The sequence below is a fragment of the Lissotriton vulgaris genome, chromosome 10, assembly GCF_964263255.1.
Source record: "Lissotriton vulgaris chromosome 10, aLisVul1.2, whole genome shotgun sequence".
NCBI lineage: Eukaryota > Metazoa > Chordata > Amphibia > Caudata > Salamandridae > Lissotriton > Lissotriton vulgaris.
Window position 1 is genome coordinate 1,009,481,446 of NC_141698.1, and position 13,467 is coordinate 1,009,494,912.

The 13,467-nt window shown below is 42.6% G+C and overlaps 1 protein-coding gene across 6 annotated transcripts; it reads left to right on the top strand.

Annotated features, from left to right (window-relative positions):
- The first annotated feature begins 5,829 nt into the window (after positions 1-5,829).
- On the top strand, positions 5,830-12,782 carry LOC147689165 (uncharacterized). Of its 6 annotated transcripts, none has more exons than XM_086942055.1 (6): positions 5,830-5,948; positions 9,997-10,073; positions 10,188-10,326; positions 10,487-10,689; positions 10,961-11,207; positions 12,407-12,782. In XM_086942055.1, the coding sequence occupies exons 1-6, from the start codon at positions 5,921-5,923 to the stop codon at positions 12,559-12,561; spliced, it is 849 nt and encodes a 282-aa protein (XP_086798181.1). In that variant the 5' UTR covers positions 5,830-5,920; the 3' UTR covers positions 12,562-12,782. The 6 variants fall into 6 exon arrangements, with proteins under 6 accessions (XP_086798181.1, XP_086798178.1, XP_086798180.1 ...); XM_086942054.1 differs by having other exon boundaries at positions 5,832-5,948; positions 9,994-10,073; XM_086942052.1 differs by having other exon boundaries at positions 9,997-10,326.
- Positions 12,783-13,467: the final 685 nt, after the last annotated feature.

Genomic DNA, 13,467 nt, shown 5'->3' on the forward strand with positions numbered 1-13,467 from the left:
ATGTTGCAACTGTAGAGTAGGTGTTGCACAGCGGAGACTTTAAGTACACTGTTCAAAGTTAAGTGAGTACATGGCCAAACTATCCTTGTCACCACACACCCAGACCTGAAGCATGAAAATCCTTTATGAACAACCACGACACACATAATGGAGTCAGGTTAGTGAGTAATGCACACACCATTTTTCATTGGCAAAACAAATATACACAGCATTTGTTATATTTAACAACATTTGACCCCCTATTTCTCGTGATGTACATAAATACAAATAATAGTTGAGCCATATTTTACCCCATGACACAACCAAATGTTATTATTTGACACATAAATGCACAACATTTTACATAATTTTTACATTTGTCACAATTTTTTTTTTTAATACTGACACACATAACCACATGAAGTACTTACATCACAACATAATTGTGGTCACAATGAGGAATTTTGAGATGATATTTTGCTACACATGCATTGCATTGTTGACATTGTACAGCATGCATTGTAATGGTCATCTCAAAACACTACGGCAACCATAGTCTACGCTGTTTGCATATGACTGTCTCAGGTCCACACTGTGAACCAAGGTTTATTCCTCTTGGACACTGCAACAATACAATGTCAGCAACCTCCTCACCATCAAACATGTACGCCACCTCACCTACCAGGACCTAACTCTGCTACAGACATCACCATCACTGTCACTGACAACTTCTGTGTCACCTGCATGTGGCAGCACGACAATCATGGAAGAGGCATTGAAAACCCATACACTAGTACACTCAGAATGATCAGGCACTCTAATGTGCCATGGTTGACCATGTACTACGACAACTACATTATCGTGACCAGGCCCATGGCCATACTCAGCAGCACACTCATGTGCAGGACACCCAGGCCATGTGCCCCATTCTCCAACACCATTGTTGACGTCATTGGACCCCAGTGTGTGACATCCACGGGCAGCATCCCTCTCAATGATCTCAAGTTCAACCTCAGCAGGTAAAGTTACCTGACCACCAACACCTCCTGGGTATCTTCACTGACATCAGACACAAGCATCAAGGGACCTCAACATACCACTGAACAGGACACGGATAAGTACATGTACTACGGCTGCAGGTACTTGTGATTCAGGCCAGACTTCTGACTCTCCTGGCACTACCATCATTAGATGCATGACATATGTGACTTGCCCAGCAATCACCACCCCCATCCTTGCACCCTCTTGTAGCTGGAGCAAGGACACTGCATGACATCTCTTCAACTCCTTGTGCAATGACAGTCCACCAATGCTTAAATACTTGTGACACTACAGCACACAAATACCACTGTTAGGATCTCTAATGACACCATCATTTCTGCTCCCCTCATGAATGTACTTGCATCAGTACTTTCGCCCTGCCTCATGGCAGACATGAATGTGGGGCAGTGCCATTGGGATCGGCTACCACAATGCATTGCTGGAGTTGCGTCATGGTTGTGCATACACATACATATTGATTTCAGATGGATCAGTCATTACTTGACTCATGGACCAATGTCCAGTGTGTACTGTACATCCATGCTATTGCAAGGGGGAACATGGTGAGAAGTGTTGCCTCACTGTCTTCTTGCAGCAACACTTTTCATGGTTGGGGCATAGGAATGCACACAATATTGTTGTTGTTGCACATTTGTAGAGTGTACCTTTGTCACAGGGCAACCCTGTAACCTTGTGTGCAGCGCTGTCCAGTACCAGTCCCATGCATATATGTTGTCCCACGATTTGTCACCTTCCTTTGGGACATGTATGTTGTGGCTTTACATTCCAGCAGCTATTGTGCATTTGCATGAGTTTGCTTGTTTCTTTCATGTCTGTGACAGCCTTGCTAATCTTGCGAGGTGCAGTTAGTTAGATTGTTAGCATTATTTGGATACGTAACACCTACTTTGCATGTCATTGCCATAGTTTTGTTGGGACATGCAATGCCATTGACATACAAGTTGCTATCACTCCTGAGCAGTTGCTCTCATCTGTATGCTAAAGCTTGCTAATGTGATTAAACATTCTTGGCACTTTAGCTGCACAAACAGTGCTGCAGACTCGCTGATGATCCATTTGTATAATTAACTATGGTGCATATTTGCTGAATGTTTAGCAGCTGGACTGCGCCACTTGCAATATAGGTGTGCTGCAGTGCATGCATAGGTACAGGCCATGAATGGAGTCCATCGGTGAGATGGTGCGCATTCCTGCAAACTATTGATGTTGGGTGTTGTTTCACTGCAAGAACACCATTGGTACACTTATGTTTTGGCCATTCTCGTGACAAAATAGATGTGCTGTATTCACTGTGTGTCACTACAGGTTGTCATTCATGTTATATACGTCATTCATCCAGACGTAGCTGGTCAGTGCTTAAGTCAAGCATTCATGTCAGAGGCATGTACATGGATTGCACAGCACCACTACTGATATTCTTTTGGGGATGTGCAGACCCACCATGCATACGTTATGCATGATGCTTGTGTAATGTGGCACAGGGCTTCACATGCTGACTAACATTCCTGAGTACTTTCCCTTACATATGCAGATGATGAGGCTGAAACCATCATGCACAGAGTAGAACGATGACAGATTTTGGGCCAGCATGGGGTGACTATCATTAGGGGCTCTTTATTGGGCTCACCTGTCCTTCACAACGACATAGGTGCACAATGCTTGCCATGCGCCGACCCAGGCAAACTTGCACTATGTTGCAGGGGGTCCTGCGGTGCAGTGGATCATTGTTTGTGTGCATGGAAGGGACACATTCCTGCATGATGCAGTCATCCAAAGATTTTTCCTCTTTCTATGTGTGCACTTGGATGCAACAGCTATATGTTGGGTATATTGAAGAGGGAACAGTTAGTATTTATTCAGGTTGTGCATGCCTTACACAGACCCTGAGGATGCATGTCTTTGTGGCGCAGCGTAATAGTTACTGTTTGACTTTGCTATTGGACATTGTCAATTGGACATGGATGTTTCTGGGTACACCCCCAGCAACAGCCCTGGAATTCCGCTTTCTCACACTTTAATGTGGGAATGATGCAATTACATGATATGTTGTACTATGTAACATGGCTGACTCTGGCCTATTATTGTGGCTGTGGCACATTGTGCCACCACTACATGATCAGTGTTACATCCTGGCAGCACAGCGGTGGCAGTCCAGGTTATAAAAGTGTTAAACTCGGTCTGTTGCAGGATGTTGTGTGATTGGTATTTCATGAGGGTAGTTGTATATTTGCACCTGCGTGTGGCAATTGTCAGGTGTAGCAGTGGGCTAAGACTTCACTTTAGAAATATGTTTTTACTTTGACAGGGTTAGATGTTTACAAAATGTGACATCTGCATGTCCCTGGTACAATACATTTGGAAGACACTTCACAGTTAATTACATTGCATGACTTCTCTTTCCACAACACGTCAGTGATTGAGCCAGCCACCTTAGTTTATGCACTGCACAACATTACCTTCTTTGCAACATTTCCCCTTGTAGGGACTTACCCTGTGTGTCTTGCGGTTCCTCATGCTCTGCACTGTCCTGTCCTGCAATTCCTACCACCAACTCGTCTGGGATGACCGCCGTAACCCGCTCCTCAAGGTCATCCAGCTCTTCCTGTTGTGATGGGCTGCCTCCTCCTGTCAGCGTTGCTTCTTGTCGGTTTTTTGCCATTTTTTCTTTTGTCCTGCGCTTTATGTCATTCCAGCGCTTCTTAATGTCAATCACTGTCCTCTTTGATTGGGCCACACAGTTGACCTTTGTCAATATGGACTGCCAAATGGCCTCTTTTTTTGATAATGGCAACTTCGAACTTGCAAAAAGCTGGTGCTGGTGGTCTGTCACCTCATTGATGAGTATGTCGTTCTCCTCAGCACTGAAATTTGTTTTCCTTTTCCTCTTTCCATGTGTTTCTCCCTGTGTTTCAGGCTGGGCATCCTGGCTGCCATGTGGAAGGTTCTCTTGACTGCTGCTGTCTCCTTCACGCTCCATGGTAGCTATTTTTCGCTTTGCGGGAGAATTAGGAGATGGATGCGTGTATTTTTGGCGTTTTTCCGGAATCTGACGCAACGTGAAAGTGGCGCAGCGCCACGTAGACTTCCGTCAGTACAGCAATTGTGACTTAAGGCACTTTTCCAGCAGTTGCGTGACTTTCTGGTGCGTCAGGACGGCAGCGTCTGCGTCACTTTTTTCCGACTTTCGGCATCACTTGCGACATGATGCGCCATTGCATTAATTTGACGCATCTGCGTCGCAAAATTGTGACGCAACGCGTCGTACGGAATTGTGACGCGTCCCTGCGCCTGCGCGAGGAGGCGTCACTTTTCATAAATGAGGCCCCCGGTGTTTGAGAATCGAGCACCTGCTCACTTCCTCCTGACCTCAACTATACCCTGCTGTACTCGCCACACCAGCGTGAGCCTCGCAGTAAGAGCAGGTGCCACAGGCCTAGGCAGGGAAACATGGCTCGCTCTCTGACTCTTGAGAAAAGAAAGGCTAACTATCTCCGCAGTGACAAGCCAGCAGCTCCTCTCTTTCATACTGATTGGATTTTGGATGATTCTGATCTCGGAGACTCCGGTAAGAAGCAAATAAATGTAATAACTGATCGCAGCTCACATTTAAAATGTTACAACTGGAGGGGGGGTAGCTCCAGCAGGGCATAGTGGCTGGCAAATGGGTACACTTTCCCTTTGTGCACCTCGATAGAAAATGCCTGTAGATTAATGTTTCCACCGGATAGAGGTCGGAGCTCTGTCTTCTGTCAGTTTTGACTCTCACCATAAAGCAGCATAGAAGGGTTAATATGCCTGCTGCATAGATAGTCTGCCATCATTTACACTGTATGTTATGTGCATAGCTCAGTGGGTTGCTACTAATGTGACAGAGATCCCTTTATTACTTGTGGTTCAACAGCACCTGGCACTGAGTTTAGGGTGGAGATTATTTAGAAATAATGGGATTAAACGCACTTGCTGCAGAGTTTGAGTTTTCCGTTGGTCAAATGTGTGTTAGCTCTAATATTTTTCCATTTCCGTGGATATCATTGCGTGATTTTGGTCCTTAGAAAGTGTCACTCATAGTCGTTGAATGTCACTCATAAGTACATTGAAACTATCAACATGTCACACTTAAGCAATCTGAAACCTTGACAGCTATGCACTATGTGATACACATAGCCCGTCCTGGTTTTAAAAGAAACAATTTGAATTGTGCGACTTGTTTCAATTTTCGCAGCAGTTTGAAGGCGTGGCACGCAAAGCAACACTGGTCGCACTACGTAGTGCCTAAAGGGCCACAAGAAACCAGACACCGTTTTCAGACTTATTGGAACGTGGATTATGAATAGCTCGTGCTGGTATAACAAGTAAATCATCATATTGTTTTTTTAAAGAGGCTTGTTTCAAGAGTTCCTTTATACACATTTACTTTTCATGCAACATCCCTTGTACAAAGACAGCCCAATATCAAACAAACTGGGATAACAAGTACAGCCACCCCCGCCCATTGAAAACCAAAAACTCCGAAGGCACAGTGAAGTTGAAACGATCATAACACAAGCAAATCTAAGCCTGCCGATTCGGCGCTGAGACTCGAACCCGGGTCCTCAAATAATAGAAAGCAGCTCACCACTAGCCAACTGCAGCTTCCAAATACATACATAAATAAAAACTGCCAAAATGTTAAACGTTACCACATTTCACATTTACCTTTAGGTATACCTAAATTAATCAGGTGGACACGCAAAAGGCGACGCACATCCGGGAGCGCCGGAAGTGGCGTCATTGCGCTGCGGCACTACCGAATACAGTGAGGGTGCATTGGCATAAAAGGGTCACAATTGAGCAGTCTCGTTTTCTTTCTGTTCCGACTTAGCGCTTTGAAAGCAGGATAATGGCAGGGATTCCGGCGTCTATCGCAGGTAAGGATGATCTCGCGCACCTCGTCAGATACTCCGCCCCGGGCAGTGCACGCCCTCGAGTCTGCTCTAGTATTCGGCCCCCCTTCTGAACCGCGCACAGCCGGTCTCCAGCAACCGCCTTGTACTCATATGTGTACGCATCACGGGAGAGATTAGTTATAACTTTCAAGCATGCAGTGTTAGGAAAAGTGCCTGCCTTATTGATTTCAGCCATTGATCCGCTGTTCGGGCGGTGAATGTTAAAGATGCGAAAGGGGGCAGTGCTGTGGGAGGAACAGTTCCACTGCCCCAGCGACCATAGGGTCACCGGGGAGGCTGCAGGCCAGGGTCCACTCAGATTCTTAACAAAGGGCCTCGCATACATCTTAAAAGAGCAGGGACTCCGAGACTTCCGGCCCATATAGCGTAAACCTGGAACGCTTTGCACGAGCAGCAGTTAGACATGGTTTATACACTTTTTGAATCACAGGATATGAGGCTCGAATCCGTTTTCTCTACTCGAAGCTCGGCTACTCTAGCCTTAGGCTACAACTTCACCCACAAGAACGAGTAGCGTTTTCAATATTCTATACAGCGAAGTTACAGTTGTTGCTTATTTCCTATGCGACTTGTAACCATTGCAAGGCCAAACGTCCTGGCTTGTTGTAGGTGTTACATTATGTTTATATATCTGGATGAATGTACAGAAGCAGCTAAAAAACAGTGGATCCTACACTATGCTAAGCACCGATTATTAGCTTGTGTTTTAAGCCATCATGCCCTTTATTACAGCGGCTATGCCCCTGAACCCCCCTTGCTATTCATCCCACTTACAGCACTGCCCGACCGTACACCTCCTAATGACCATTATTGTGTACAGTTTATATCTGGGTGCACCCACACTAGGGTCTCTTATCTCTGCATTGTTTTGGCATTTGAGTAGATATTTTCCTACTCCTTAAAATGCCAAAGCTTTTTGGGTGGTTGAGTATCTACTCCGTTTCCTATGCGAAGTTGGAAGAGCATTTTTGGGGGGGGGGGGCGACAGGGGGCGTTAACCAAATGGAGTATTTTGGGTGGGTAGGGGATGGGTGTGGCTGAATGTATTAAAGCATCAGTTAAACTACACATGGCCCTTTTTGTTTTTGTCAAGGAAAGATTACGTGATTTGCCTAGTATCGCATTTCGAACACTGCCAAGAAATTCTAGAAAAAAGCACTGGCAATGTAGGCTCCAACCTGCGTATTGGTGTGTAATTAATACCAATTCTGTTTTCTCAAATGCTTTACTTTTGTGACCCCATTGCTAAGAGGCTATCCCAACACAAGGTCAAGAAATCGCAAATTAAAAGGAGCGTTCAGTTCTATACAGTTACATAATCATCAGACGGTTAAACTGTTCGTCAGCAATAGTTCAAGTATTCATCATATGATGAATACATTATTCAGGAGTCTTGAGTTGCTTTGATTCCAAATTTATTTAAAAAAAATCCAATTTGACCGAAGCAATCCTTTTTGCCCAGCCAACGAGTTTCGTCCCTGTGGGACTTAATCAGTGATAATCAATATCCCAGTCTTGTCATCCAGCCCAGTGTTGGCTCCTGTTATCTAATAAATCCTCATAGATACTGTTTTGTACCACTAGATGGCTTGTTACTCTCCCATCTGATCTTTACCCTTTCTGATTCCTTGTTTGAATGTATTAGTTAATGCTTAGCCGTCTGAGGATTTGAGATAACAAGGAGCCAACACTGGATTGCTTCTGTCAATAATGGCATTTTTGTACAAAATTGGGATCAAAACGACTCGCAAGTCTCCTGAATAACTTTTATTCGACACATCATGACTATTTGATCTATTGGTAAACAGTTCAGCCATCTGATATTGCAACAGGTAATCCTGTATAGAACTGAACGCTCCTTTTGATTTTTCACTGCCAAGAAAAAGCAGTTCCTTATTAGTCAGATTTACAAAGTTAGAAATGCAATTCCAGAGCATAATGTTACATCATCATTTGTTAATATTCGGGATATTGAAGGCAGACTGACAGGAGAGCTATTGTGGGATGAAGACATGACACAATCACCAGCGTATAAAGTACCTGGATGTTCATAATTTCTATTTTCATGGAAATATTTATGCGGGAGAAGGGAACAAATGAATGTGAATATTCACTGCACCCCCTTCCCCCCGGAAGGTAGAGGTTGAAATACGTGATGTGCTGATGGTTAACAAATGGAAATAGGGCCTTCATGCTGAAGATGGGTTGACAAGTCATGTTCACACTCCGCTACAAATGAGAGGATGTTGACACTATGCTCAGCAAAGAGGAAACTAACATTTTTGAAAAATATTATGCCTTAGAATGCGAGGTTTCCTTTTATTACCTGCAACCAGGCATGTAGAAGAAAGGCCAGCACTGTAGCTTGAGTAGTCCAGTATGTTATGTTCTTGTATCATTGTAGAAATTGTGAAAACGCACTGACTCCCCACCCCCTCCCTTTCATGCCTTCAGGGTACCCAGTTTAGCGCTTACCACACGAAACAGTGGTCGAAGAGGGTTGGATTTTAGATTGCGGCTTTGTGGCACAAACTCTACCTGCATGCATTAAATCATCAGTTAAATTGCAAAATAACTTTTTCCTTTTTTGTCACGGGGGATTTGCCCAGATGTTGAGTCACCACCGAGACTTTAACCTGGTTGCCCAGCTCCACAGTCTACTGCTTGGAGTGCCACTTCACGTCTTCTTCCCCAATTCCTATAAATCCAAACAAACATTTGTTCGGTTTCTGAGTTATTGCCTCTAAAATTTGCTGATCCATAGCATACTGGCAATTATGACATATACTCTAGGTGATTAAATGTAATGTCTTTAATGCATCACAACATCTTCCTTAGTAACTTCCTGGCATTGAATGAGTGTTTATAAGTACAATGCCACTAAGTGCTGCCCTAAGGCTTCCTTTTTGTCTGGGTCAACCTTGCTCATTTAGATATCTGTGATTGTTCAGAGCACGCATAGTATCCCTATCTAATGAATTATATATAGTTTTGAAAGGAGAATACATCAGTTCTTTGACACTGTTCAATGTATTGATTTGCTACTATAGTACAGTGTTGCAGTAGATAGCAAACATTTTCAACACGCTAAAATGTTATACCCTGCTAAAGTGATACAGGGAGACGGCACTCTGTTATGGGTGGTAAACCACATATACATGTGTTCTGTAGTAATGAGGTGCACTGCTTTCCTGCTCTGCCGCCCCTCTAGCCACCATGTCATTCTTCTCAGATAATCTGTTAGCGAGCAATGCTGGCATGACTGTTGGTCAAGCTGAAGTTAACCCCCCTAGTGTTGTTGACTAAGCTAGGCCCCTAAAATACTTAGTAAAGTTTGTGCTAAAAGCTTCAGAAAATGCACAAAGTAGTAAAATCCAAGGATTAACATAAAAATGAATATACATTGATACCTTTTACTGGCTGATTTCTAGAATGTGAAACCAGAGGTTCTCGATAAATCTCAGCATCCCTGCTTAAAATTTGTGCTTTTAGATTAATATTTGATTTCAACAAATTATTTTCGTTAAATTGTAAGTTCTTAGCAATGCTACGACATGTTTTATAAATGTCAATGCTTCCACATATTAGATATCCTTTAAACTTCGAAGAAACTTTTTTATATTTTGTGATGGTTTCTGTATGATTTTCAAAGCAAAATATTCAATCCTCAGCTCTACCGATTAATTTGTTAGCTTGTCTGCCTGTAGGAGCTTTTAAGTCTCCCATATCTCAGATGTTCACTGGCCTAGGGCTGAAGGCGGACCCTGAAGGCATCTCCTCCCTATGCCCGCAGGCCCCCACAGCAGGGGCTGCAAGGCCTGTGTTACACCCCTGGAGTTGGGGCGGCTTCATCACTACTGCTGCATGAATGTTGGTGTGTAGTTTTACTTAGATTGAAGGGGATTTTCACTTTGTATGGCCAGGTTCCCAGCAGTGTATTTCAATCTATACTCCACAGTACGTATGTCTGTTGAATGTGCTAATAATTATTCAATACTATTGGAAGCAGACAAAGTGATGCCCGTGAATGAAGAACAACTTGGAAGAGGAAAGAAACGTGGGCCTTACAAAAAACACTTATTAGAGGTAAGTGAACAATTTGGTGTAATGTTTTATCGTGCAGAGGAAACTTCAATGTACAAAACAAATTTACTCACAAAGGCCTTGTATGGCCCAATTATTATTTGCTTTCTCTCTAAGGAAATGATATACAATACCTTGTCCATAATTAATGAAAATGAAGGCTATTCTGTTGTCCCTGGTTCCTGTTTGAATGAGGAGTGTGTACGGTTACAAGCAGAAGTGCATGATTTACGAGCCGAAAACGAACACTTAAAAGGTACGTGCCTGATATTCTACCTTACCACGTAAACTGCGACAAATTCCCATTAATAATCATTTTTTTACCCAAACACCTGCATCGCCAAAAGGTATGCTTGTGCTATGTGTATATTGTATTTATTATCTGCTGCCCCTAACAACTGTTTATTTGATTATAGCACAGTTGGCTATACAGCATTTGGAAGCTGCGCTGTCTGCTTTGACCAGTTCAAGGAACTTAACAGATACAGCAGCCTCAAAAATATGCAGCAGTTCAAGGAACTTAACAGATACAGCAGCCTCAAAAATATGCAGCAGTTCAAGGAACTTAACAGATACAGCAGCCTCAAATTTATGCAGTCAATCATTCACTGTACAAAAGGTACTTGGGTTTTTTTTTTTGTAATTTGTAAACCTTTCTGCAGTTAGTTTATATAGGACAACCCTTGTAGATTTCCCGCATGAGGACTTTGAAATATTTCTGCATGCAATGTTTTTAAATATGGCTGCTTTATCCTTATGGAGGTAACCTAGCAAATATTACATATAAACTCGTATGGATACCAAATCAGCATCAAAAAGCCGACCTGATACATACTAAAAAATATAACTTAACATGATGGCAAATAGTTAATAGTTGTGTTCTTTTGCAGACTGCGATGCAGCTGTTGGTCAAGGATTCAAATGATCCTTCACGGTTCAGAGGTGTTCTTGTGCCAAAGAGGGAATTGAACAAACTCTTGGACGAAGCAAAGTCAGCTCGGAACAGTGCAGTTTTTCTTCTCAATGGGGTCAGCAGAATACTTTTTTCTCCAAAAGAACTTGCATCTGCAAAAGGTTTAACCAAGGCTCGTGCTGGAACAGCTGCCCTTGATGAGGAGAAGGTTGATGCCTTATTTGGTAAGATATTACAAATTTTCAAACTGACATTCAGTTTATCTTGGATTATGAAAATACATTAATATACATAGTGTTGAAATATGTTTGCACATGTGGTCTTGTATCATATAATTGTAGGACGACGCCATCATGCCTAACAAAAGAGCAAGAAGAGCAATGAGGGTTGCTTGGAATTTATTAACAGTTTGTGCTACAAATTTGAATGCACATCCGGCACAAAGCCTTAAGTTGGGATTTCATTTCTAAATCTATGTCCAGGTGAGGGCCTCAAACTGGATAATTGGGCGATGGCAAACTGCACTTATAAAATACTGTGCTCGTAGCTTTTATTTGGAACTGAACAACTCTCCTAATTAGGTCAGTTGTCCTGTTGCTAGCACTTGGTTGTAAGGTCCTATTTAGATTTCTGGTCATTTTAGTAGTTTTAGACTGTTTTCTAAATATGAATATTGCAAGTAGAGTTCCGGTTCAACATGGCTGCCTTCATGCTGGTTTTGTAAATGAAATCCAGCATTGATGACTTTCTATTTGCAGAGGAAGCGTGACATCGTCTAGTTAACATGACTATGCTACATATGTTTATTTCAAGCCCTCTACATCTGAACAATCTTTCTTCCAAGTGCCCCAGCATGTCAAAAGGATGAAGGAGACCGGGAAGACAGACTGCTGCTTAGGGCTAGAACTATCATTAGGGACTAGGGGCTTTGTGTTCAATTTCTGTCCGTCTTGTTTGCTCTTTTATAATTCTCACATTTAGTGCAGATTTTGAGCTATAGAAACATACCCCTGCTTTTAGCCATGCCCACTCCTGCTGCCTTAAGTGTTATATGAAGTTTTGGAGGGGACCCAACTTTTTATAGGAGACTCATTGTACAAGTCCTTGTACAAACCTTTTCTGACTTCTTCCTGAAACTCCAACAGACTTCCTGAATCCACAACTTGCTGCTTCACTCTGGAGTTCATAAAGGAACTTTATGCTTTCTTCACCTTTTGACCCCTTCATCAATGCCTTGCTTTCACCTGTGCCTCTTTGACCAAGTACCCTTAGTGTTACTCTTATGAACCCTTGTAACCTTATCTCATCGGCACAATATATGAAATAATAGAATTACAACTTTTTAAAGGTAGCCCAGCCCTTTTAAAAAACGAAAATAGTGGTGGTAACATGATACTGATGTATTTTTTTTTCTTTTTCCCAGAGTTCATGAAGTGTGTGTGCAAGGCCAACGGCTGGCCATCACTAGACTACAGAACTATAAGAAGGAACTTGGCTGTAAAGATTTGCAATGCTAGAAGAGGACTAAAGAAAGCTCAGACTATTGAAACAAACCATGAAGATGTTGGTTTATGTTAAGCCTTTTTGTTCTTGTTGCAGTAGTCTGTCTCCCCTGTAGTGTCCTGGACTTTTTCTCTTGTTTGGTATCCTGGCCCCTATGGGGCCGAATGTGGTTTAGATCAATAAAAGTACACGTTGACTTCTCCCATTTTGCTAATTTTTCATTAACCACGGTTTGTTCAGTCTTTTGCCACTGGTCACCATGTCAAACAGCTAATGAAAATGGTCTGTACCTCCAAGTAAGGCAAGTCCCAGCGAGTCAGGAGTATGGGAGTAGTGGCACAAGTTAAGCTATCTGAATGCAAAGTATAAACTTGTTGGAGACCACTACTTTTGTATGAAGGTGCTTGTGGTAATTCTGCAGCAGAAACCTAGCCAAATTGCGCATTTCTCAGATTTCTTTTATACAGGTTTCAACCTCACTGCAGAGTTTAAAAAGTAATCTTTCCAAAGCAGGTGAACATTGATCTGATTAGTAGGACCAGACTTACAGAAGTTTTGTTTTTGGTTTGCTTACGTTTTATAACAGACCTGAATCCAAATCCTTTTCAGGATTTACAACCCAGAGCAAATTGGTATTTGGTACAACACTCATCCGAAGTGGGAAAAGTTTCATGTTTGTTCAGACATAGTATTTCTTTTTGTACTGAAAGGGGACCCTTCCAGTACGAACCTAAGCTAGACTCTCAGACAACATTGCACTATAGTGCAAATGTGTGTACATGGTTTTCGGCTGCCTAATGGGGCAGTGTTGAGAGGGGTAGATATGACACTTTCCTGCTCTCTCCCTGTTATGCAACACAGCAAATTAAGGTGCTGTACTGCATTCAGTGACAGTTTTGTAAATCTCGGATTGCAAAGAATTCATGGCATACTGTAAAGAAGGCGTATTAAATCGGTGGCCTGTTTCTGATATGAAGGTAT